Source organism: Podarcis liolepis (genome assembly GCF_965112155.1).
Source record: "Podarcis liolepis genome assembly, chromosome: 7".
In the NCBI taxonomy this organism is placed as follows: Eukaryota; Metazoa; Chordata; class Lepidosauria; order Squamata; family Lacertidae; genus Podarcis; species Podarcis liolepis.
In genome coordinates, this window is record NC_139561.1 from 93,196,606 (window position 1) to 93,218,285 (window position 21,680).

Here is a 21,680-nt window from a genome sequence, read left to right on the forward strand (position 1 = left end):
CCCCTTCTCCTTGTGCCCTCCATCTTTCCCAACATCAGGGTCTTTTCCAGGGAGTCTTCTCTTCTCATGAGGTGGCCAAAGTCTTGGAGCCTCAGCTTCAGGATCTGTCCTTCCAATGAGCCCTCAGGGCTGATTTCCTTCAGAATGGAGAGGTTGGATCTTCTTGCAGTCCATGGGACTCTCATGAGTCTCCTCCAGCACCAGAATTCAAAAGCATCCATTCTTCGGCGATCAGCCTTCTTGATGGTCCAGCTCTCACTTCCATACATCACTACTGGGAAAACCAGAGCTTTTACTATAAGGACCTTTGTTGGCAAGGTGATGTCTCTGCTTTTGAAGATGCTGTCTAGGTTTGTCATTGCTTTCCTCCCAAGAAGCAGGCATCTTTTAATTTCGTGGCTGCTGTCACCATCTGCAGCGATCATGGAGCCAGACCAGGAGCTGGGTTCAAATCCCTCCCTTGAAAACAAAGCTCACTACAGTAACCTTGGGGGCGTTATTGCTTCTTAGCCTAACCTACCTCATGGGCTTGTTGTGAGGATTAAATGAGGAGGTGGGGAGAGCCATGTCCGCTGCCTTGAACTATACTTGAAATGCAAGGTAGGATGTAAATGCGATAAATAAACTTAACACAATGTTCCCCCAGGTCTGAATTGAACAAACAGAATCTGTTCACCGAGAAGAGGAGGAATTAAGCCATCGGGTTTGCCAACAACAGACACAAAACAGTGATGCCCGGAGCGGATTGTTCTCATTGCACAACTTTTATTCTTGCGTTTAGAAAACAGAGGGAGTGTTGGGAAGAGGCACAGGCAACTGGCAATTTTTTGAGGCAAGGGTTTCTCTCTGCAATCCGACAGAAAGGCAACCCTCCCCCTCCCTGTCTTGGATATCTTTTTAAAAAAATAAAAATCAAAGGCACACATTCTCTTCATCTGGCTGGAACAGCTTTTTCACCAGGTCCCAGTGGAACAGACAGCAGGTGATCCTTTTCCTACAGCTGCTCGAATTTACAAAATTAGACAAATTTACAAAAAATAATGATAATCCAATGCAGGACAAAACTCTCCTCGCGATCACCCATTCTGAGCGGGGTACATCAAAACAGGATGTTGGAGTGGGCAGGCGTAAAAAAACATTTTTATTTGGAGATTCCTCCAGGGCTGGTGTCTGAAAAATCCAGACTTGAGAACTGTTTGATTTCAAAGAACCACGTTCCGAAATTCAGCACTAGAGGCAGATACTGGGGGGGAAACTCTCTGCAGGTTAAAAATGGGAAGGCACTGAACAAAACTCTTTCACCAGTTTTCTGGATTCCCAAGTTGGGAAAACTCTACTGTAATACCAAGTAGGGCCACTAGAGGGTGATAGAGCAACATGTTCAAGGAAATCTGTTCTAGGAATACTTCTCATTCAAGGCACAATATATATAGAGAGAGAGAGAGAGAACCAGTTGTCTTTCTACTCTTTTATTCCTTCAAAATGCATGCATAGAAATTGCATATGTATTGCAAGTATAGAGCTCAGGGGGGAGAGTCTGCATGGCAGTCTAGTCTCCATGCAATTTGCAAAAATAAAATAAAAAGGTACATTGTTTTTAAACTGCCAGGAAGACTGTGGTTGCGCAAAGCAAACATTTCGCAGTTGCCCTTGGGCAGAATCATACCAGCTGTTTCTTGATTTTTAAAAAATATTTTTTAATAAACTACAAGCCTCTATAACTGGCGTTCCTTAAATAGTTTTGGGCGGACTTCGGCTGCTACTGACCTATTGCTTTTGAAATTGCATCCATGCAAAGTGCTACAGGGGATCACTCCCCGGTTTATAAATGGGGGGGCCCGATTTCCTTCATTTGTGGGGTGCGTGCTGTTGGCTTCACGTCAGTCTAGTCCGACTCCCATCACAACACTCCTGGCCTAACATGCCCATAACAAATGGAGTTAAAATGGCAGACAGCAGGAAGCGATGGATTTTTTATTCCTGCATGGTTCTCAAGGATTAGTGGGGGCAAACTCCAGCCACAGTGCAGAATTCGCACACGGAACACACGCAACCGCCGTTGCAATCTTGCCACCAGCCCAGACACAGGTCCCCCAAGGAGAGCTGTGGCTTTGCTAGGGGTAAAAATTTCATATTCAGGCCCTCTCAGCTCCCCAGTTCCCAAAATGAAGGCATTTGTTCCGTCGTGAAACTATAATGAATTATAGAATCTGCACGGGCACCGCGGTAAACCGAGCCAGCCTGGGGAAAGGAAAAGCAAATACCACTGCAAACTGGAGGCTTCTTTCAAAAAGACACCCATCCACTGTTAGTAAACAAAACAGATAACGTAAATCTGTATTAGCAGTTGCTTTTCTAATGGAGGTTAAAAATGCAAAATAAAGCAAACATAGTAAAAGGGGGGCCATGTTGTTGTTTTGCTTTAGCAAAGGGAGTGGAAGAGAAACTGAAAAAAGAAAAGAAAGGGATTTATTATAGACTGTCCCGCGTCACAGGGAGGACTGCTGGGCAGATGTAGCATGGAAGTTTTAAAAACAGTCCAGAATAGGCTCGGTGATGTCGGAGGGTGGGGAGCGCGATCCCACAGGCAGGCAGGCCTTACGAATACATGGTGAGCTGCAGCCACTGGGGAAAAGAAGAAGAACGTCACTCTCCACATCCTCTCCAGGTTTCTAGTCCTCATCTTCAAGGCATCTCACCAGCCCAACTCCTTCCCCATCTGCATCTCTCCGTCTCCTGCAAGCCGGTCTGCTGCTCCTCTATCCTGCCCCATATCTCACCGTCTCACCCATAGCTTCCTCACCCTGCATCATGAAGTGCAACAAGAGTCAAAAGTTTTCCTTACCTCCTTCAAGCTCACACGAATCTGCCCGCTTCCATCCCTGTCCAAAGATTTGAAGGCACCTGAAAGCAGAACGGATACGATAATCTTTATTGTCATTGTCCCATACAGAACAATGAAACTGAAAACCTACATCAGACATTCAAAAACAACAAGCCTGCTATCCCAGCTATCCCAGCCTGATTAGCCCCCTAAAAACTCTGATACCCCATAATTAAATACAATATACTCCCATAGAGACTACCTTACACTGCGTTTAAAACCAGAATTGCATTAGCGTAGAAACTGTTTCTCAGGCGGCTAGTCCTGGTCTTTATAACCCTGTACCTTCTTCCAGAAGGCAGAAGCTGAAAGAGATCATTTCCGGGGTGCGCACTATCCTGCGCTATCTCTGCAGCTTTCTTGTGGCACCTGGCAGCATAGATTTGATCCAAGGTGGGAAGAGTGCACCCAGTTATTCTCTCTGCAGTCTTGACAACCCTGGACAGCATTGTTTTTTCCCTGACCGTGCAGCTCCCAAACCACACACACAGACCATAAGTTAATACAGTGGTACCTCTGCATACGAATGGGATCCGTTCCGGATCCCCGTTCACATCCTGAAGCGAACACAACCCGAGTCCCCACATCTGCGTGTGTCGCGATTCGCCGCTTCCGTGCATGCGCGTGACGTCATTTTGACCATCTGCACATGCGCAAGCGGCGAAACCCGGAAGTAACGCGTTCCGCTACTTCTGGGTCGCCACAGAGCGCAACCCGAAAGCACTCAACCTGAAGCACATTTAACCCGAGATATTACTGTATCACCACGGAAGGATGTGGTTCTGCACTTAAAAGCCATAGCCTTGAAGTCGGGGATCAGTGATGCCCTTGGCCCAGGCCATGTTGACATTCGCACAAGCGGGTGCAAGGACTCCCGTGCAAAGGCAGCCAGCCTCAGGGTGGGGTCGCCAGAGGACCCTAGCTGAAACCAGCAGCTGCTCGAGAAAGCTCTTTTTGGCTAGGAAACAAGTCACCCGCAAGGGATCCCTCTGGCAGGACCCCCGGCGACGCCAACTTACGAAACATGGCGTCCAGGCGCACCAAACAGCTGATGAAGTTGTCAAAGTCCATGTTGCCGTTCTCATCCGAGTATCTGCGCACAATCATGCTGTACAGTTGCTCGTTCAGCCGGAAGCCTGGCAAGGAAAGGGGGGAAATTGGAAAGAGGGAGGAGCTAGTCAGAGAACAGCTTTATTATTATTATTATTATTATTATTATTATTAGTTGTTGTTGTTGTTGTTGTTGTTGTTGTTTATACTTTTCAAGTTTATACATTTCATTAGTTTTACCATCAATTTAACATTTCAAAGTTTTTTACTTCCTCCCCCCCCCTTTCTGTGGTTCCTTAAATTTATTTCTTAATACCTTCTGCATATCCAAATTCATTTAATTATCTGCTTAAAATATATACTCTTATGAAACTGCAGGTTATTACAGTAATAATGTTTTTATCTGTTTGCAATTTATCTGTAAATATTCAATAAACCATTTCCATTATTTTATAAGTTTATCTTGATTTCTTATATTCCGGTACGTTTTGCCGTTTCTGAATATTCCATAAGTCAGAGAACAGGTCTCGATTCAGAGCACTCAGGGCTGATTTCCTTCAGAATGGAGAGGTTTGATCTTCTTGCAGTCCATGGGACTCTCAAGAGTCTCCTCCAGCACCAGAATTCAAAAGCATCCATTCTTCGGCGATCAGCCTTCTTTAGGGTCCAGCTCTCACTTCCATACATCACTACTGGGAAAACCATAGTTTTAACTATACGGACCTTTGTTGGCAAGGTGATGTCTCTGCTTTTTAAGATGCTGTCTAGGTTTGTCATTGCTTTTCTCCCAAGAAGCAGGCGTCTTTTAATTTTGTGGCTGCTGTCACCATCTGCAGTGATCATGGAGCCCAAGAAAGTCAAATCTCTCACTGCCTCCATTTCTTCCCCTTCTATTTGCCAGGAGGTGATGGGCCCAGTGGCCATGATCTTCGTTTTTTTGATGTTGAGCTTCAGACCATATTTTGCACTCTCCTCTTTCACCCTCATTAAAAGGTTCTTTAATTCCTCCTCACTTTCTGCCATCAAGGTTGTGTCATCTGCATATCTGAGGTTGTTGATATTTCTTACGGCAATCTTAATTCCGGCAAGGGATTCAAACCCTTTTAACAAACTACAGCTCCCAGAATTCTTTGGGGGAAGCCATGACTGTTTAAAATGATGCCATAGTGCTTTAAATGTATGGTGTGGATGGCGTTTTTTAGGTACCCAATCATGTTTGCCCCTTACCTGCTGCCTCAAAGGCTCCTGGGAGTTCGCTGCTGCCGATGGTTCCAGATCGATCCGTATCAAATTGCTTGTAGATGCACTGATGTCCGGACAACCCCAAAATTGGGGGGTGGGGTGGGGGGAGGAGAGCAAAAAGACAGGTAAGGCAAACAAGATAGCTAAACAGAATAATGTCCTCCCCAACCCAAGACTCCACAACAGCCCAGGGTGGATAAAAATCCATGGTTTTTTAAAAATAAAATTTAGAAAAATCATATTTTTAAATTTTTAAAAATTTAAATCGGATTTTTAAAACAAAATGCTTTTGGAGGAAAAATCTTTCTAAAGATAGTTTTCTGTTTAAGTTACATTATAGTCCAAAGGCTATATTCATCAGGAAAAAGGAATTTGATTTAAGTTCTTCATGTGTGCTAAAACTCAGTCTAAGCTTTAAAAAAAAAAATCGTTTAACCACATCGGTTAACAAACATGGATACATATGCTATAATGTTATTGTTTTAGTTAAATAAATTGTTTGAATTGTTATGAAGGAAATGATTATTTTTCTCCTTCCAATGAAGTACAGCAGAAATGTTGTCCAAATTTAAACAATTTCGTAATTACCTGCCTGTGTATTTCCAATAGTATAACCAAATCAGTCATTTTTGACATAACTGTAAAAACTACTCTGAAAATTTATGATTCCAAAAATGAAACCTTCCTCTGGTTGCACATATTAAGGGGATGCCAGCAAGGCTGAACCTTTCTGTAAAACAAATGATTTCAATCAAGTCTTACTGACTAGTGATTTAAATTGTGATTTAAATCAAATCCACCCTGCCACAGCCCCATCCAAAAAAGGAGTGTGCTAGATGCAAAAAAATAAAGAAAATTCCATTTTACCTGCCACTTCTTGATGTTGTTCCAGAGGTACTTGAATTCCTCAAAGCCCAGTTTTCCGGTTGTGTCGCTCTGCACAGGGCACAGTCAAGGAGCAAAAAGCCACAAGCACCACAAAAATCACACACCCGCTGTTTCGTTCAGAATATTTTTTCCTTGTTTTCCGCCTCTAAAAACTAGGTCAGCGGCTTTGTTTCAACACCCACTTCCTTCTTTCAAAACCACAATCTGCTTTTCTCCCCTGGGCAATTCAGCTCCAGGGACCAGGCATTCGCTCCATAAGACGCACAGACATTTCCCCTTACTTTTTAGGAAGAAAAAAGTGAGTCTTACGGAGCGAAAAATACGGTGTATGTGTGTGTGTGAATGCAGAGGGAGCAAAACCCAGATCCCCAGCTGGCAAGAGGATACGTCCATGACGGCCACCATGCTGCGACAGGTGTCAATCCCAAAGCCGTCCGTCTTCAAGTCCGGATCTGGAAAGGAAGAGGCAAAAGGGGGTTGAGACCAATGGCAGAATCAGAATCAGATGGGACTTGGCTGTGGGGACCTCATCTTCCACTAGCTCCAGCCAGCAAGACCAATGGTTGGGGTGATAAGGGTTAATAGGTACTGCAATAATAAATATGAGACACTCCCATCAGTGTTGGCATCCCGCCGGCTCCCAATACCACCCCTATAGGCCCCAAAGGAAACTAATCTTCCACTTACGCCGGGTGACCACTTTGTTGAGGATGTTCATGAGTTCTGTGGCGCTGACTTCCATGTCCTAGGACAAAAGAAAGGGAATGGTGTCGGCTGCAGCGCAAAAGGGAAAGTTCAGAGCCTAAAGAAAGTTGTTTTGCATTTCCCTTATGTGTTTTACTCAGACGTAAGGCCCACCGAGTTCACAGAGAAAACTGCAGCGGAAATAGCAAGAGATACCAACAATAGAAAAATGGCAGGTGAAGATGTTGGACTTTTTAGAGCTGGCCGACCCGACTGGAAGAATCCGCGACCAGAAAGGAGTATCAAGAAGATTGGAAGAAATTTAAAGAATATTTAGCTAAATACTGTAATATAAGATAAATAGAAAATTCTTGGAAGAAATTAATAGGCTTAGGGGTAGAATGAGAATATGTGCTAGTAAATATTAAGGATTAGAATATCAATAAAGGAGAAGAGGTTAGTAAATGAAAGGAGTTAATATCATTAGAAATATGAATTTGGAGAAGTGTTAAAAAGGTGATATAATGAAATTCAGTTAGAGGGGATTTGAGGAAGTCAGTTTTCAGTGTAATGAAATTAGGGATTTGAAGTAATAATTCCTTTTTGTGTCTTTTTTTTCTTTGTTTTGTAATGTTTTTCCTTTTTCCTTGTGGTAAATGTGAAAATCAATTTTAAAAATTGAAAAAAACCCAACAAAATAAAACCTGTAAAGGACAGGTCGGAGTCCTGACTGGTTACTCACGAGCAACCACCATTGCCATCTGACACATCAGGCTAGTCCTCAGTGTTTACGGAAAGGCCACCGGGGGGGGGGTGGATAGAGAGACAAAAACACTCACGTCTCCCGCCAGCTGCACAAAGAGCTTCCGGAATTGCCGCTGTTCTTCGCTCTCGTTGGCTTCGATGTTGGAAAAGTGGCTGCGAGGAGGCTGAAAAAAGAGAAACAGAGAAACACGGAATTGGACGAGGGCCGTAGCTTGGAGGGAGGGAACCTGTGCAGGACGTCCAGGGTTCAGTTCCTGGAGGACTTGAGAAAACCAGTGCCTGGAAAGTTTGAGAGCAGTGTAGGCCGGGGGGACGGACCCAGCCTGCCCAATTCTATTCCATAAAATCCCAGGCAGTGGCCAAAATCAAACTTCTGGCAGCTTCCTGAATCGGCAGCCCAGTATCCTGTCTCCAGCGCAAGCGGCAATGAATGCTGCGCAGCAAGAAAAATGGAAGCGACAGGAAGAGTAAGAGTCCAACCAAAACAAAAAGTCTACAAGGATTGAAGAATCTTTAAAGAATATTTAGAAAACTATGGAATAAAAGGAAACATCTTGGCAGAATTAGACTGATCCCTGTATTGTATAAATATAAGTTCGTAGGGAGGTAAAAAGAAATTATATAAGGAATATGTAACTGTGCGGTATAAAGTAATGGGTAGACAAAATACAGTGAGATTGATTGGAAGTCAGTTTTAAATTTCTTTTCTATAAATGTTATAATTATGTTCAGTACCAGGAGTATCTATGATGATAATTATATTAATCTTCTTATAGTGTGGTGGTTGGTTTGGTTTTTCTGTTATTTGTTTGTTTGGTTGCATGTTTGTTTACTTGTATGTACATCTGTTTTTCATCAATGTATTTATTTTAAATTAATAAAGATATATTTAAAAAAGAAAAAAGGGGGGAAAGAAAAAAATGGAAATGAAGGACTTACCGGTGGTTCTGGGTTGTACTGAGCAGCTGCTTCACTGATGGACGGCAGGCATGGAGGACAGAAAAGATAAACGTGATCAGCGGTGGGTCTTTCAAAGCATCGCCACCGGAATGGGTGGTTCAATACGAGCTGGACTACAATTCCCATCAGCCCCAACTGAGGTTTCCCTGGGCCTCACCCAAAAGCTATATCCTGCTCTTCGAGAATTCATAGAGGAGTTCATAGAATCAAAGATCCGTAGAGCTGGAAGGGATCCCCAAGGGCCATCTAGTCCAACCCCCCACCCAACCTCTGCTTAAAAACCTCCAAGGAAGAGGAGTCCACCACCTCCCAAGGGAGACTGTTTCCCTGTCAAACGACTCTTTTTGTCAGAAAGCTCTCCCTGATGTTGAGGCAGAATCTTCTTTCTTGTAACTCGAAGCCATGCGTTTGAGTCCTACCGTCCAGAGCAGGAGAAAACAAGCTTGCTCCATCTTCCATGGAGGTTGGGTGGCCATTTGTCGCGTACGATCTCGGGGGTTGGACTAGGTGACCCCCAAGGTCCCATTCAACTCTACAGTTCTATGATACTCTGTGTGTGTCTTTATTTCATAAAGTGCCGTATTTTTCGCTCTATAGGACGCACCTGACCATAGGACGCACCTTGTTTTCTCCTGCTACTTTGCTGAGCAGAGAGGGGGAGATTTTTTTTTCCTGTTCTCCCCCTCTAAAACAAGGTGCATTCTGTGCATTCAAGGTGTGTTCACCCAAAGCCTCCAGAGTGCAGTGGGAGTTGCCACTGCACTCTGGAGTCTTCAGGCGGCTACCTTGGAAGCCTGGAGAGCGAGAGGGGTCACTGCGCACTGCCCCTCTCGCTCTCCAGGCTTCAGTGAAGGCAACCCGAAGCCTCCGGAGCGTGGCAGGAGTTCCCGCTGGGTTCCGGAGGCTGCAGGTTCCTTTCGACCTGCTCTTTGGGGCTGGCGCCAGCCTGAAAGATCCCTGAAGCCTTTGGAGCGCAGTGCAAGTTGGCCCCTTGCCAGTCCCAAAACATGCCCGGATGATTTCTCTGCAATTTGGCCCCTTGCCAGTCCCAAAACATGCCCGGATGATTTCTGTTTCTTCTTCCCAGGGAACTCTGGGAATTGTAGCTTTGCGAGCCGAACAAGGGTCTCCTTACGACTCTCAGTGCCCTTAATGAACTGTAATTCCCATCATTTTGGGGGCAGAGGGAAGCCACGACTTTCTAAAGTGGGAGCATGGTTCTTTATATATATCTGAAGGAGCGTCTCCACCCCCATCGTTCTGCCCGGACACTGAGGACCAGCTCTGAGGACCTTCTGGCGGTTCCCTCATTGCGAGAAGCAAAGCAGAGGGCCTTCTCGGTGGTGGCACCCGCCCTGTGGAACGCCCTCCCACTGGATGGCAAAGAGATAAACAACTACCTGACATTCAGAAGACATCTGAAGGCAGCCCTGTTTAGGGAAGCTTTTAATGTTTGGTGTATTACTGTATTTTAATATTTGGTTGGAAGCCGCCCAAAGTGGCTGGGGAAGCCCAGCCAGAAGGGCGGGGTATAAATTAATAATAATAATAATTATTATTATTATTATTATTATTATTATTATTATTATTATTATTCCTCCACTCAAGAACCCTGGACTTCACTCCCGAGAGTCCAAACTTCAGCAGCAAAGCTGTACGTGGTACAATAATAACTGCAATCCTCAGTATGTTTACCCTGAAAGGAGTGTCCCAAAGTTAAGTGGGGCTCACTCCCTAGGTAAGCGTGTTTGGGACAGAAGCCTAACTCTTCTTCTGATAGAGAAGACTTGGGTTTCATCCCAGCTGCTGGTGGCTGTTTGGCTTGTTGACCCAGGTTTCCCTGCATGCTAGCAAACCAGTCCGACGGTAAACACGAACTAGCCGTTCAGCTACCAGCCCATCTCTGCAAACAGTGGAAGGAAAGGTCCTCAAAGGCAAAATACTGTATTTTTCCGTGTATAAGATGCCCTCTATTTTGGGGAACTAAAAATTAAGAAAATGGGGGGGGGGGGGAATTGTCCGGAGTTGGTTTTTTTTGGGGGGGGGGAGAATTGCCCAGAGTTGTTGAGCAAAAGCCACCAAACGTCTTATCGCTCGCCACCAGCTGCTGCCAATCACCCACACGAACACCGAGGACAATCTCAGGCTCGCGGCAGCAACCAGTCACTCACCCCCCCTCTGCACTCCCGGTGTATAAGACGACCCCAATTTTTAAACATTAATTTCACATAGAAATACAGTGGTACCTCTGGTTGCATATCCCTCCCCATTTTTCAGGCTGGGTCTTGGCACTAAAAGCGGGCTCAGGGTCAGACCTTTGACTCAGAAGAATCCATCTGCTGCCTTAGTAGCCTAAATAGTGAAATCTCCAATCACATTAGGAGGGAACTGACATATTTTGATTGGTGGGATCCAGTGAGCACTGTGGCTGGATGGATCCCGGATTGCTGGGCCATTTTCATGCTACCCTGCAGGGATTTAAATGCATGGGGTTGCAGACAAGATATAAGGCCATAATAATTTATACCTGCATGCCTCTGCAATAATTTGTGGTGCGTTAAACGCTCGGAATAAAAACTACCACTGTCTTCCCTTTCTGGTTACCTGGTAAGCAGGCAAGTGGCTATTTACAAGCCAGTGACATAAGCAATACAGTGGTACCTCAGGTTACATACGCTTCAGGTTACATAGGCTTCAGGTTACAGACTCCGCTAAGCCAGAAATAGTGCTTCAGGTTAAGGACTTTGCTTCAAGATGAGAACAGAAATCGTGCTCCGGCGGCGCGGCAGCAGCAGGAGGCCCCATTAGCTAAAGTGGTGCTTCAGGTTAAGAACAGTTACAGGTTAAGTACGGACCTCCATAATGAATTAAGTACTTAACCCAAGGTACCACTCTATAATAAACTCACTTTTTGCAGGAAAATGGGGAAAAAGAAATAACGACCAAAAAAAAGAATGGCAGGATAAATTATTTGACTACACTGAATTGGCCAGACTGACAGAGGCAATTAGGGGTCAGTCCAAGCAAAAATTTCCAAAAGAATGGGGGAACACCTTAAAAAGCAGTGCCCTCAAATTAATACTTGGACTTGTTTTGATTCACGTCTGCAGGATAATTTATGGTACTTAAGTTAAAAATTGTATTAAAAGGGGGGGAATAACAAACTATTATGGAGACAGTTTACTAAAAATGAAAAGAGAACTATGTAGAGAAGGAAGTCAACAGGAAGAAAAGGAGAACGTGAATATGGTGTGTGTGTGTGTGTGTGTGTGTGTATTGTTCACTATTTGTTTTGTATAAATTTAGGTACATTGTTATGGATTATTTGTACAGTCATACCTCGGGTTACAGCCACTTCAAGTTGCGTTTTTTTTTTTTTTATATGGACCACCGAAACCCAGAAGTACCGGAATGGGTTACTTCCGGGTTTCGACAATCGCACATGTGCAGAAGCGCTAAATCGCGCTTTGTGCATGCGCAGAAGTGCCGAATTGCAACCCGCGCGTGCGCAGACACGGGTTGCGAATGCTGCGAGTTGCGAACGTGCATCCCGCACGGATCACGTTCGCAACCCGAGTGTCCACTGTATACTTTTTTTATTTGTTTTTGGTTGTGGTTTTGCTGTTGTTTGTTTTATAAACGTTTGTGTATATGTTGTAAATAAACTCTCTTTTTTTAACTCACCTGATGGCGCTGATGACTCCTCCCAGGATCCCCATGGCTCCGCCTCCGCCTCCTCCGCCTCCTCCACCGCCTCCACTCCCCCCTCCACCACCTAAAAACCCCCCAATGACATTGCCAATGTTGATGTTCGCTCCCCCGATCTTGATGTTGCCCCCTCCTCCGCCGCCGCCACCTCCTCCTCCGCCAAGGAAGTTTTTGACAAGGAACATTTTCAGAAGTGTTTTCTCTGTTTGGAGAGAAAAGAAAGTTTGTTTAAAACACACACAAACACAAAACTTCTGCTTATTATTATTGAAGGGTTTATTATTGAAAGGTGTACCGTATTTTTCGCCCCATAGGACGCACTTTTTCCCCTCCAAAAATGAAGGGGAAATGTGTGTGCGTCCTATGGGGCGAATGCCGGCTTTCGCTGAAGCCTGGAGAGCGAGAGGGCTCGGTGCGCACCGACCCCTCTCACTCTCCAGGCTTCAGGAAGCTATCTGCAAGCCTTGTAAGCCCGGTGGGAGTTCCCACGGGCTCACAAGGCTTGAGGGCAGGAGCCTGCAGCCCCCGCGAGTGTCCGCAAGCCTTGCGCGCCCGGCAGGAGGTCCCACCAAGCATGCGAGGCTTGGGGCGGCAGCCTGTCGCCCGAAGCACGGGGAGCCCTCCAGAGGGCTCCCCGTGCTTCGGGCGAGTGTATGCAAGCCTTGCGCGCCCGGCAGGAGGTCCCACCGGGTGCGCGAGGCTTGGGGCGGCAGCCTGTCGCCTGAAGCACAGGGAGCCCTCCAGAGGGTGCCCCGTGCTTCAGGCAGGTGAGCGCAAGGCTTGGGGCGGCAGCGGGGGGGGGGATAATTTTTTTTTATTCATTTCCCCCCCCCAAAAAACGAGGTGCGTCCTATGGGCCGGTGCGCCCTATAGGACGAAAAATACGGTACGTATATAACATCCTGCCAGAATGGGAGACAAAAGATGAAGAGGTGAAATCAGTGATGATTAAATGGGCACAAGATATAGGTCATAATATTATGTTGGAAGACTGGGGAAGGTTGTGGAAAACTGACTTAAAATTTACAGATTGTTCCTTGTTGAAAGAAAATTATATGAAGAAGATGTATAGATGGTATATGACACCGGTGCAGTTAGGAAAAATGTATAAAACCAACTCAAATGTGTGCTCGAAGTGTAAGGAAAAGGAAGGGACTTTTTACCATATGTGGTGGGATTGTAATGAAATTAAAGTTTTGGGAAATGATATACAATGAATTGAAGAAAATGTTCCATCTAACATTTGCTTAAAAACCTGAAGCATTTTTGTTAGGGATTGTAGGGAAAGATCTGCCAAAAAAGCTGAAAAACATCTTCATGTATGCAACAACGGAGGAGAGAGTTCTAATAGCACAAGGATGGAAGAACGAGGAAATCCCGAGTAAAGAATTATGGCAAGAAAAATTGATGGACTACGCAGAACTGGCAAAATTTACACACAAACTACGGAAAAAAGGATAACTGTGGCTTTAAAGATGAGTGGGAACCTTTTACAATTTACCTAAAGAAACAACAAAACGAACTGGACTCCTTGGCAGGTTTTGAATAAACACTCACAAACTTTTTACTGATAACAGTCAGTCAGACAAATTAAGGATCCATACAATTTTGTAACATGTAGAGAATAACACTTGTTGATAAACCAGAGAGAGTAGCTGAGGGAAGTCTGGGGAGAGGGGGGGGGTTATTTTATGGGGAGGGGGGAAATAGGGGGGAATTAAGGATGATATGTTTTTCGATAAAATGTTTTGTTGAAATTCCTAATAAAAATACTTTTAAAAACACACACACATGCAACTTCTGCTGCACAAGATGCACATTGTGGTGTTACGTCGGTCGCAAGTTTTGTTACGCGTAAAACACATTTCAGGTAACACCTCGTCACATTTTCTTAATGCTAAGAACCTTAAAATTAGAGAATTAAGCAACAGATCTTTCTTTTCTTTTGTTAAGGGGGGAGAATTACACAGTGGTTTTTTTACCAACGTAACACACCCAGCCAACCTAAGTCCTATTGTGTAACGTGAATCTGTTTCTGTTCCCAACTCCTGGCCCTGAACTGTTTCCGTTCCCATTTGAATAAGAGCTACTATTTAACACTTTGTGCCCAAATTTGTTTCCTCCTCCCCATCCTCATTTTCTTTTGCACTGTGTCTGTTATATAGTAATCCTGCAGGGAGAAATTCTGTTGCTTTACTCTGTACAAGCTGCTCTGAGAACCCTTTTGGTTGACGGAGGGGTTTAAAAAATCTGAACAAATTAAAAGATAAATTCACACATCTCTGAGTAAGCTTCAAGGAAATGGGAAGAAACCTCCAACGACTGACAATATAATCCTGTGCCTACAGACTGGGAGAAGGTCCCATTGAAGTCAATGGAGCTCTTTCTTTCTTTCTTTCTTTCTTTCAGACTCACATTTATAGGATTACACTGTAAAGTACAACACAAAACTGGAATAGATTTCTGGATGTCTGGAATAGATTATACAGCAGGGTGTCCTGCCTTTATTTATCAATTTACAGGGTGTAACACCCACCCACTCCAAAAAAAGGGGGAGAACCCCCTCTGCCTTTACAGTCATACCTCGGGTTGAAGTAGCTTTGGGTTGAGCATTTTTGGGTTGTGCTCTGCGGCGACCCGGAAGTAATGGAGTGCATTACTTCCGGGTTTCGTCACTCATGCATGCGCAGACGCTCAAAATGACGTCACGCACATGCGCAGAAGTGGCAAATCACACCCCGCGGATGCGCAGACGTGGGTTGCGTTTGCTTCAGGATGTGAACGGGGCTGCAGAATGGATCCCATTCGCATCCAGAGGTACCACGGTACTTCTTTTTAAAACTAAGCTATGACCCTTAATATTTAATGCACATCACTTGGGAAGACAGGCAAACTAATACCAGTGTACTGGAAGAAGCAAAGATCACCAGTGTTGAAGCAATGATTCTTCAACATTAATTTTGTTGGACTGGTCATGTTGTGCGGATGCCTGATGATCGTCTTCCAAAGCAGCTACTCTATTCCGAACTTAAAAATGGAAAGCGTGATGCTGGTGGTCAGCAAAAGAGGTTTAAAGACTCTCTCAAGGCAAATCTTTAAAAATGAAGTATAAACACCAACAATTGGGAAACACTGGCCTGCGAGCGCTCCAGTTGGAGAACAGCCTTTACCAAAGGTGTCATGGGCTTTGAAGACACTCGAACTCAGGACACAAGGGAGAAACATGCTAAGAGGAAGGCACGCTTGGCAAATCCACACCGTGATCAACTCCCGCCTGGAAACCAATGTCCCCACTGTGGAAGGACGTGTGGATCCAGAATTGGCATCCATGGTCGCTTACAGACTCACTGTTAAAACTGTGTTTATGGAAGACAATCTTCCTCAGCTACGAGGGATCGCAGAAGAAGAAGAAGAAGAAGAAGAAGAAGAAGAAGAAGAAGAAGAAGAAGAAGGGTGCATGTTATTTAAAATGTCTCCATCCTGTTTTCTTTCCCAAAGAATACTCTAAGAGGTTAATAGTAAGAATTCTGCCTGTACCCAAATGCTAGATACCAGCCTCGTAGAAGCTAGCGTACCTGAGCTAGTTTCCGGGGGGGGGGAGGTTACATGAAGTGGGACCCCACCCCTTGCAGGGGGGTGGGAGGTGGGGGTCAAAGGCATGGCATGCAAACAAGGAAGCTGCTGGGTTGCAACAATGAACCCCTCTCTCCAAAAACTCTGTATCTATTTTAGACTATTTTATTTTAGACTATTTTAATGTGACACACACCCTCCTGGAGGAACAGGAGGAACGAAAGAGATCAGGGGATTTAGAAAAGCTCAGGGAAAGGTCTTTAGCCACGCTTGGAAAAAACAGGCTTAACTTAATGGTCACTGTTCAAAAAGGTAATCACCACTCCTTGTACTTTTCCTGCATTTAATTTCCTACTGTCCTCAACAGGGCCAGATTGAGATTTGATGCGGCCCTCAGCTCCTGGAGGGAATGGGGCCCTTTCTATGTCCAGCTGTCCTTTGTCAACAACAAATTGCCGCTGTTTTTTGTGTTGAATATATGCTAGATAATTGAGGGACCTAATAGGTATCTCAAGCCATTTGCACATGTCGCCCTGCAACCAGTCCATGCAGAATGTCGGCACCCTATATATAGAAAGGAGCAAAGCAGGGATATTTTAGGGAGCAGGCAGGGCCCATGACTTACATCACAGGAGCAGACACAACACAAAACACGGTTGCTGTATTTAGGTTTTGTTTTTTTGTTCTTATATTTTGGAAATGTACATCCAGGTTCTTTTTTCCTTTAAATTTTATGGGGGGCCCAAGAGAGTGGGGCCCTGAGCTATAGCTTGTTTAAAGGTAAAGGGACCCCTGACCATTAAGTCCAGTCGTGGCCGACTCTGGGGTTGCGACGCTCATCTCGCATTATTGGCCGAGGGAGCTGGCGTACAGCTTCCAGGTCATGTGGCCAGCAGGACTAAGCCGCTTCTGGCGAACCAGAGCAGCGCACGGAAATGCCATTTACCTTCCCACCAGAGCGGTACCTATTTATCTACTTGAACAAGTGTGCTTTCGAACTGCTAGGTTGGCAGGAGCAGGGACTGAGCAACGGGAGCTCACCCCATTGCAGGGATTCGAACCGCCAACCTTCTGATCGGCAAGCCCTAGGCTCTGTGGTTTAACCCACAGCGCCACCCGCATCCCTTATAGCTTGTTTAGCTTATGCAAAAATCCAGCACTGGTCCTCAATCTTAACCATTCCCACCCCCTAACCATGTGCGTCTGTTTGTGCGTCTGTGTTTGTGCGTGATGTCATGTGCGCATGTGTGAACCTGCAACTCAGGATAACCCTGCATTCAGGTAGAAATGGACTGGGGTCCAGAAACGTTTCTGCCATATTTGCCGGGGGTTGGACTAGATGACCCTCAGGGGCCCCCTCCCATCTCTATAATTCTATGAAATATGCTGGTCTTACAGATGCCATGAAACTCTTTGTTGGTTTTTGTTTTGTTTAGTTTTTGCATGTTCAACCTTTCCGGGGAAGGGATATTTGCAAATCTCGTCACACCCGAACAGCGCTAATTCTGGGTTTAAATGTTGGTGACGAGCAGCAGAGTGTCGACATGGAGAGGGACTTTGGGCAATCGGAGGGGGCAGCGGGGAGAGAATGCAATCGGCTTTTCCTGCTCTAAGCACTCCTTGTCCCCACACCCTCCCACAATACTAGATCTATAGTAGATCTAAACAATACTATAGATCTATACTATAGATCTAAACAATACTAGACCGCAGGGCCTGTAAGACAGAGTTGTTCCGCCTGGCCTTTGGCTTGGAGCCAATTTGATTCCCTCCCCCTCTTTCTTTTTTCCTTTCCTTCTCCTCCTGCGATGAGGCTGCATTTTAATTTTTTAATGTTGTATTTTAATCTTGTTTTTAAGTTGTATTAATTCAACTTGTTTTTATTGCTTGTTAGCTGCTCTGAGCCCGGCCTTGGCTGGGGAGGGCGGGGTATAAATAAAAATTATTTTTAAAATTCTTCTTCTTCTTCTTCTTCTTCTTATTATTATTATTATAGCCTGGGAATCCTGACCTCCAGCCTCCCCAAACCTAGCACTGATGGGAATTGTAGTCTAAAACATACAGAAGACACCATGTTTGGCCAGGTGTGTGTGTGTGTGTGCGCGCGCATGCGCGCGCGCGCATTATATTTGGATAAAACTGCTCCGACTTCCCCGGTTACTTCCTTCTTCCCAGCTAGTGAAATCTTTATTTTTCTTTCCAAAGCTGCAAATACGACCCAGATACCCCATGTTTCTTCTTTTTAATCTCATTTTCCACTAGATTGTTAACCCCCCCCCACACACACACACAAAAGGAAATCACTTAAGAGCAGGACGCTCTAAGAAACATCGCTGGCGTTTGGAGAAAGGGAGGCATTTAAGAAATGTTTTTGGAGCACCAGTTTAAGACGGAAGCTAGAAATGTCCGTTCCAACATTCCTGTCTTGTGGGGTTTTTGCGTGTGTGTGTTTTTGGAGGAACTATGCAGGCCTAACAGGCTGGCGTGTCTGTCGGGTGGAGTGAAACCGGATTAACTGTCACAGGCTCCTCCTCGGAAGGAACTCTGGGGTGCGTAGTTCTGCGGACGCTTACGGATCTGCCTGCCAGAGCCTCCCGATTCACGGCCTTGCCTACAACTCCCAGGGTTCCCTGCGGTTACAAAAAAGGGTATTCTGTTTAAACTGCGGGCAGATCCACACATTCAAAGAATAGCAAATGCGCATTTAAAGCACATGATCCCCCCCCCAAGAATCCTGGGAACTATAGCTTCCCTTCACAAAGCTACTATTTGCAGCGCCCTGAACCAAACTACAGTTCCCAGCATTCTTGGGGTGAAGACCTGCTCTTTGAATGTGCATTGAATATGCTTCAAATGTACGGATCTGCCCTTTGTTGGGGTCCAGGCACGTTTACCTGGGAGTAAGCGCCACTGTGCGCAATAGACTTCCCACCCCCACAAAGAAAAAGGTTTCCTGGAAATGTAAGAATGCTTCGGAATAAAAGGGTGGTTTGGCGTCGTGAAATATAACAAAAGTGGGAGATAGCTGCACTGAAACCTTGAGATCTGGGCCGGGATCCAGACCATTGCAGCAGAGGAAAATGTTCCAACACAAGAGGAACCCTCCCCAATTCGGAGAGCAGCTCGGAACAGGAAAGAGGGATCTGTTGACTTCGCTGGATCTAATATTTTGCAATGGTTTGTGGAGGAGTTTGCAATAGTGTTGCCTAGGAGAGAGAGAGAGTGTGTGTGTACAGCCCTATCGCCAAAGGAGCTGTGAGAATTGTAGAATTGTAGATTTGGACGGGATCCCAGGGGTCATCTAGACCAACCCTGTGATGCAGGGATCGGGGCTAAATTGGGGCAGCTTGGATCTGGGAAAACACACAGAGAGAGAGGAATCCCTAGACAAAACTTCTGCAAAGTATTAAATCCTGTAAAGTGACTGGATTAAGGTTACCATACGTCCCCGTTTCCCAGGGATTTACAAATCAGTCCCCATACAAAATCGATTGAAGTTGAAAAGTGTCCCTGGATTCACTGAAAAAATCTGGTAACCTTAGAATGGATCCCTTACTAGATTATCTTGCTCCCAACATCATACGCGTCTCATTGTAGACCCCATAAAGTTCCTGGAACTTTTGAAGGGCGGTTGGGAGCCATCGTTTGTGGAGCGGCCTCGGATTGGGTCCAAGGGCGACAGATCCCAGGAACGGATACAGGACCCATTACGGAAAAAGTTGGGCGGGAAAGGAAAAGCATTCCCAGAGGAAAACCACTAGATATAGGGGCATCCAAGAAAAAAGAGGGCAATTGTATCCAACTAAAGTCTACTCAGAAAAACACCCATTAAAGTCAACGGGCCGAGGTGAGCCGTGTGCATTAATCCCAATGGGTCTACTCTGAGTAGGGTTGACAATGACGACAGCCCGGATGATTTAGGGTGGGTGAGAGATCTCCTTCGAAGGAGAGGAGATGTGTGTGAAAAGGAAGGGCGAGTTTGCAGGGGGGGGGAGTAGATTACAAAACGGAAACTAATGCTGAGAGAGAGAGCAGGGAGGGATCTAGTGGGCGCCGGATCGTGTCCAAATGGGCTCCAGGGGATTTAGAGGGAGGGGAAATGGACAGTGGACAAGATTTAGGGCAAGGGAGCCAGAGGAGGCCCAGTGGAGGAAGTAGATCCTCCCCGTAGTTATTAGGGGGACGACCGGGATCCACCCGTGATCTCCCCAAGGGATCTACTGCCTGGAAGGGGGGAAATAACCCAGTTGGTGCCCAGAACCAGCCTGCAGGTCCGGATCTGCCCCCAGACTCTTACCTTGTGGCCGAGGCTGCTGCGGGGTCGCTTCTGCTGCGGGCGGCTCTCCGTCGGGTCCGCGGCGGGATCTACCACGCCCGAGCGAGTCACTGCAGCGGAGCCGCCCGGAGGGCGCCGCGGGGTCCTAGCGCCCGTCCCCTGGTCTGAATCCTGTGCTGGGGGGAAGCTTCACCGGTTGAATTTCCGCCTGCCGTGCCAGAAAAGGAAAAGAGAGAGAACGAGGCTGAGATCGGCGTTAAATGACTGTTTCTTTTCCTTTTTTAATAGTTTTACTGAATTTTACAAATGTTATATTCATCACAATTCATGTTTTCAACAAAATCGTATATAAATCCCTACCTTTCTTCCCCCAACCTCAACTTCAGGTTCATTAAGTATTTCGTTCTCCTGCCTGTTGTCTTTTAGTTACATTTTATAATCTTTCAATTAAATATTGTTACAGTCGTTTCATATTTTTTTTTTTATCATCTTTCCCATATTACATCTTTTTTGTTTGTTTTCTTCATTGTGTTTAGGCAAACCCTGCTAGTGAGTCCACTTCTTTACAATAGTTCTTTAAATACAACATAAACAGTTCCCAATCTTTCTCAAAATCTCTATTATCTCTTAGTTTCCCCTTTAAATGACTGTTTCAAAAGGCTAGCTAGAGGTCCTTTTTGAGTATATATATATATATATATATATATATATGGAAAAATATTTCAACTTAAATAGAAATATTTGTGAATAACAGATTGGCCTAGGATGTAACTCTGTGAAATTGTTTAATATTATGGATTGAAGTCAAAATGAAAAGAAATAAAGATGTTAATTGAATAAGTAAATCTTATATGAAAATAGTGTTGGAAAACTGCTACGATGAACTATTTGGAAACTCAGCCAGGTGGATTTGAGGAAGTCACTTTACAATGATAACAAAAGTGGGATTATAACAGTTAAAATAGATGTTTTGTGTGTTTTTTTGTTTTCTGATCTTGTGGTGTTTTTCTTGTTTGCTGTTGTGTTTGTTAAAATATTGGAAAACCAATATAAAAAATTGGGGGGGGGGAATATATTTCAGATTCCCCTTTCTCACCCCCACCGCTTGCATGATTTCCCAACATCCCCTGCCTTTCGCAGGCTCGCAGCTGCGGGCAAAAATGACTGGAGATGCATCCTATTGAGCTCAGTCGAACCTCCAGCTTCCAAGGCAGTCTACCACTAGGAATTGGCAGGCATAACTGGGCAGCAACACACCGTCTTGCCTTCACACCCCCTGCTGGTGGGCTTGTGTGTTCCATCATTTATTTCTAAAAACAATTTTGTAATTATTTATTTATTTATTTATTTATTTATACCCCGCCCATCTGTCAGGGTTTCCCCAGCCACTCTGAGCTTTCTACAAGCAAGGAGCCACCACTGCAAAGGCCCTGTTCTTGTGTTGCCACCCCCGGACATCCTATGGAGGGGGCCCAGGGAGAAGGGCTTCAGATGATGATCGCAGAGCCCAGGATAATAATAATATAATTATAATAATTTATTATTTATACCCCGCCCATCTGGCTGGGTTTCCCCAGCCACTCTGGGCGGCTTCCAACACAAAACTAAAATGCAATAACCTATGAAACATTAAAAGCTTCCCTAAACAGG

The 21,680-nt window shown here is 45.1% G+C and overlaps 1 protein-coding gene and 1 long non-coding RNA gene across 2 annotated transcripts in view; one reads left to right on the plus strand and one right to left on the minus strand.

Annotated features, from left to right (window-relative positions):
* LOC310712949 overlaps positions 1–21,680 on the plus strand; it is a 2,318,697-nt gene that overhangs the window by 2,066,256 nt on the left and 230,761 nt on the right. The gene's annotated exons all lie outside the window — the stretch shown is intronic.
* CAPNS1 (calpain small subunit 1) lies at positions 746–20,175 on the minus strand. The gene is made up of 11 exons (XM_083516341.1): positions 20,052–20,175; positions 12,158–12,383; positions 8,453–8,486; positions 7,588–7,677; positions 6,752–6,809; positions 6,452–6,516; positions 6,044–6,112; positions 5,162–5,240; positions 3,904–4,020; positions 2,846–2,904; positions 746–2,625 (listed from the first exon to the last, which is right to left on the minus strand). The coding sequence occupies exons 2-11, from the start codon at positions 12,364–12,366 to the stop codon at positions 2,599–2,601; spliced, it is 807 nt and encodes a 268-aa protein (XP_083372467.1). The 5' UTR covers positions 12,367–12,383; positions 20,052–20,175; the 3' UTR covers positions 746–2,598.

Bases quoted from the DNA above. Each gene is read 5' to 3' on its own strand.
- CAPNS1 (XM_083516341.1), bottom strand. From the start codon at position 12,366: ATGTTCCTTGTCAAAAACTTCCTTGGCGGAGGAGGAGGTGGCGGCGGC. The intron at 2,905-3,903 runs GTAAGTTGGCGT...TTCTGCTTTCAG, and splicing joins GCGCCTGGACGCCATGTTTC to GTGCCTTCAAATCTTTGGAC. The intron at 2,626-2,845 runs GTAAGGAAAACT...TCTTTTCCCCAG, and splicing joins TTCGTGTGAGCTTGAAGGAG to TGGCTGCAGCTCACCATGTA.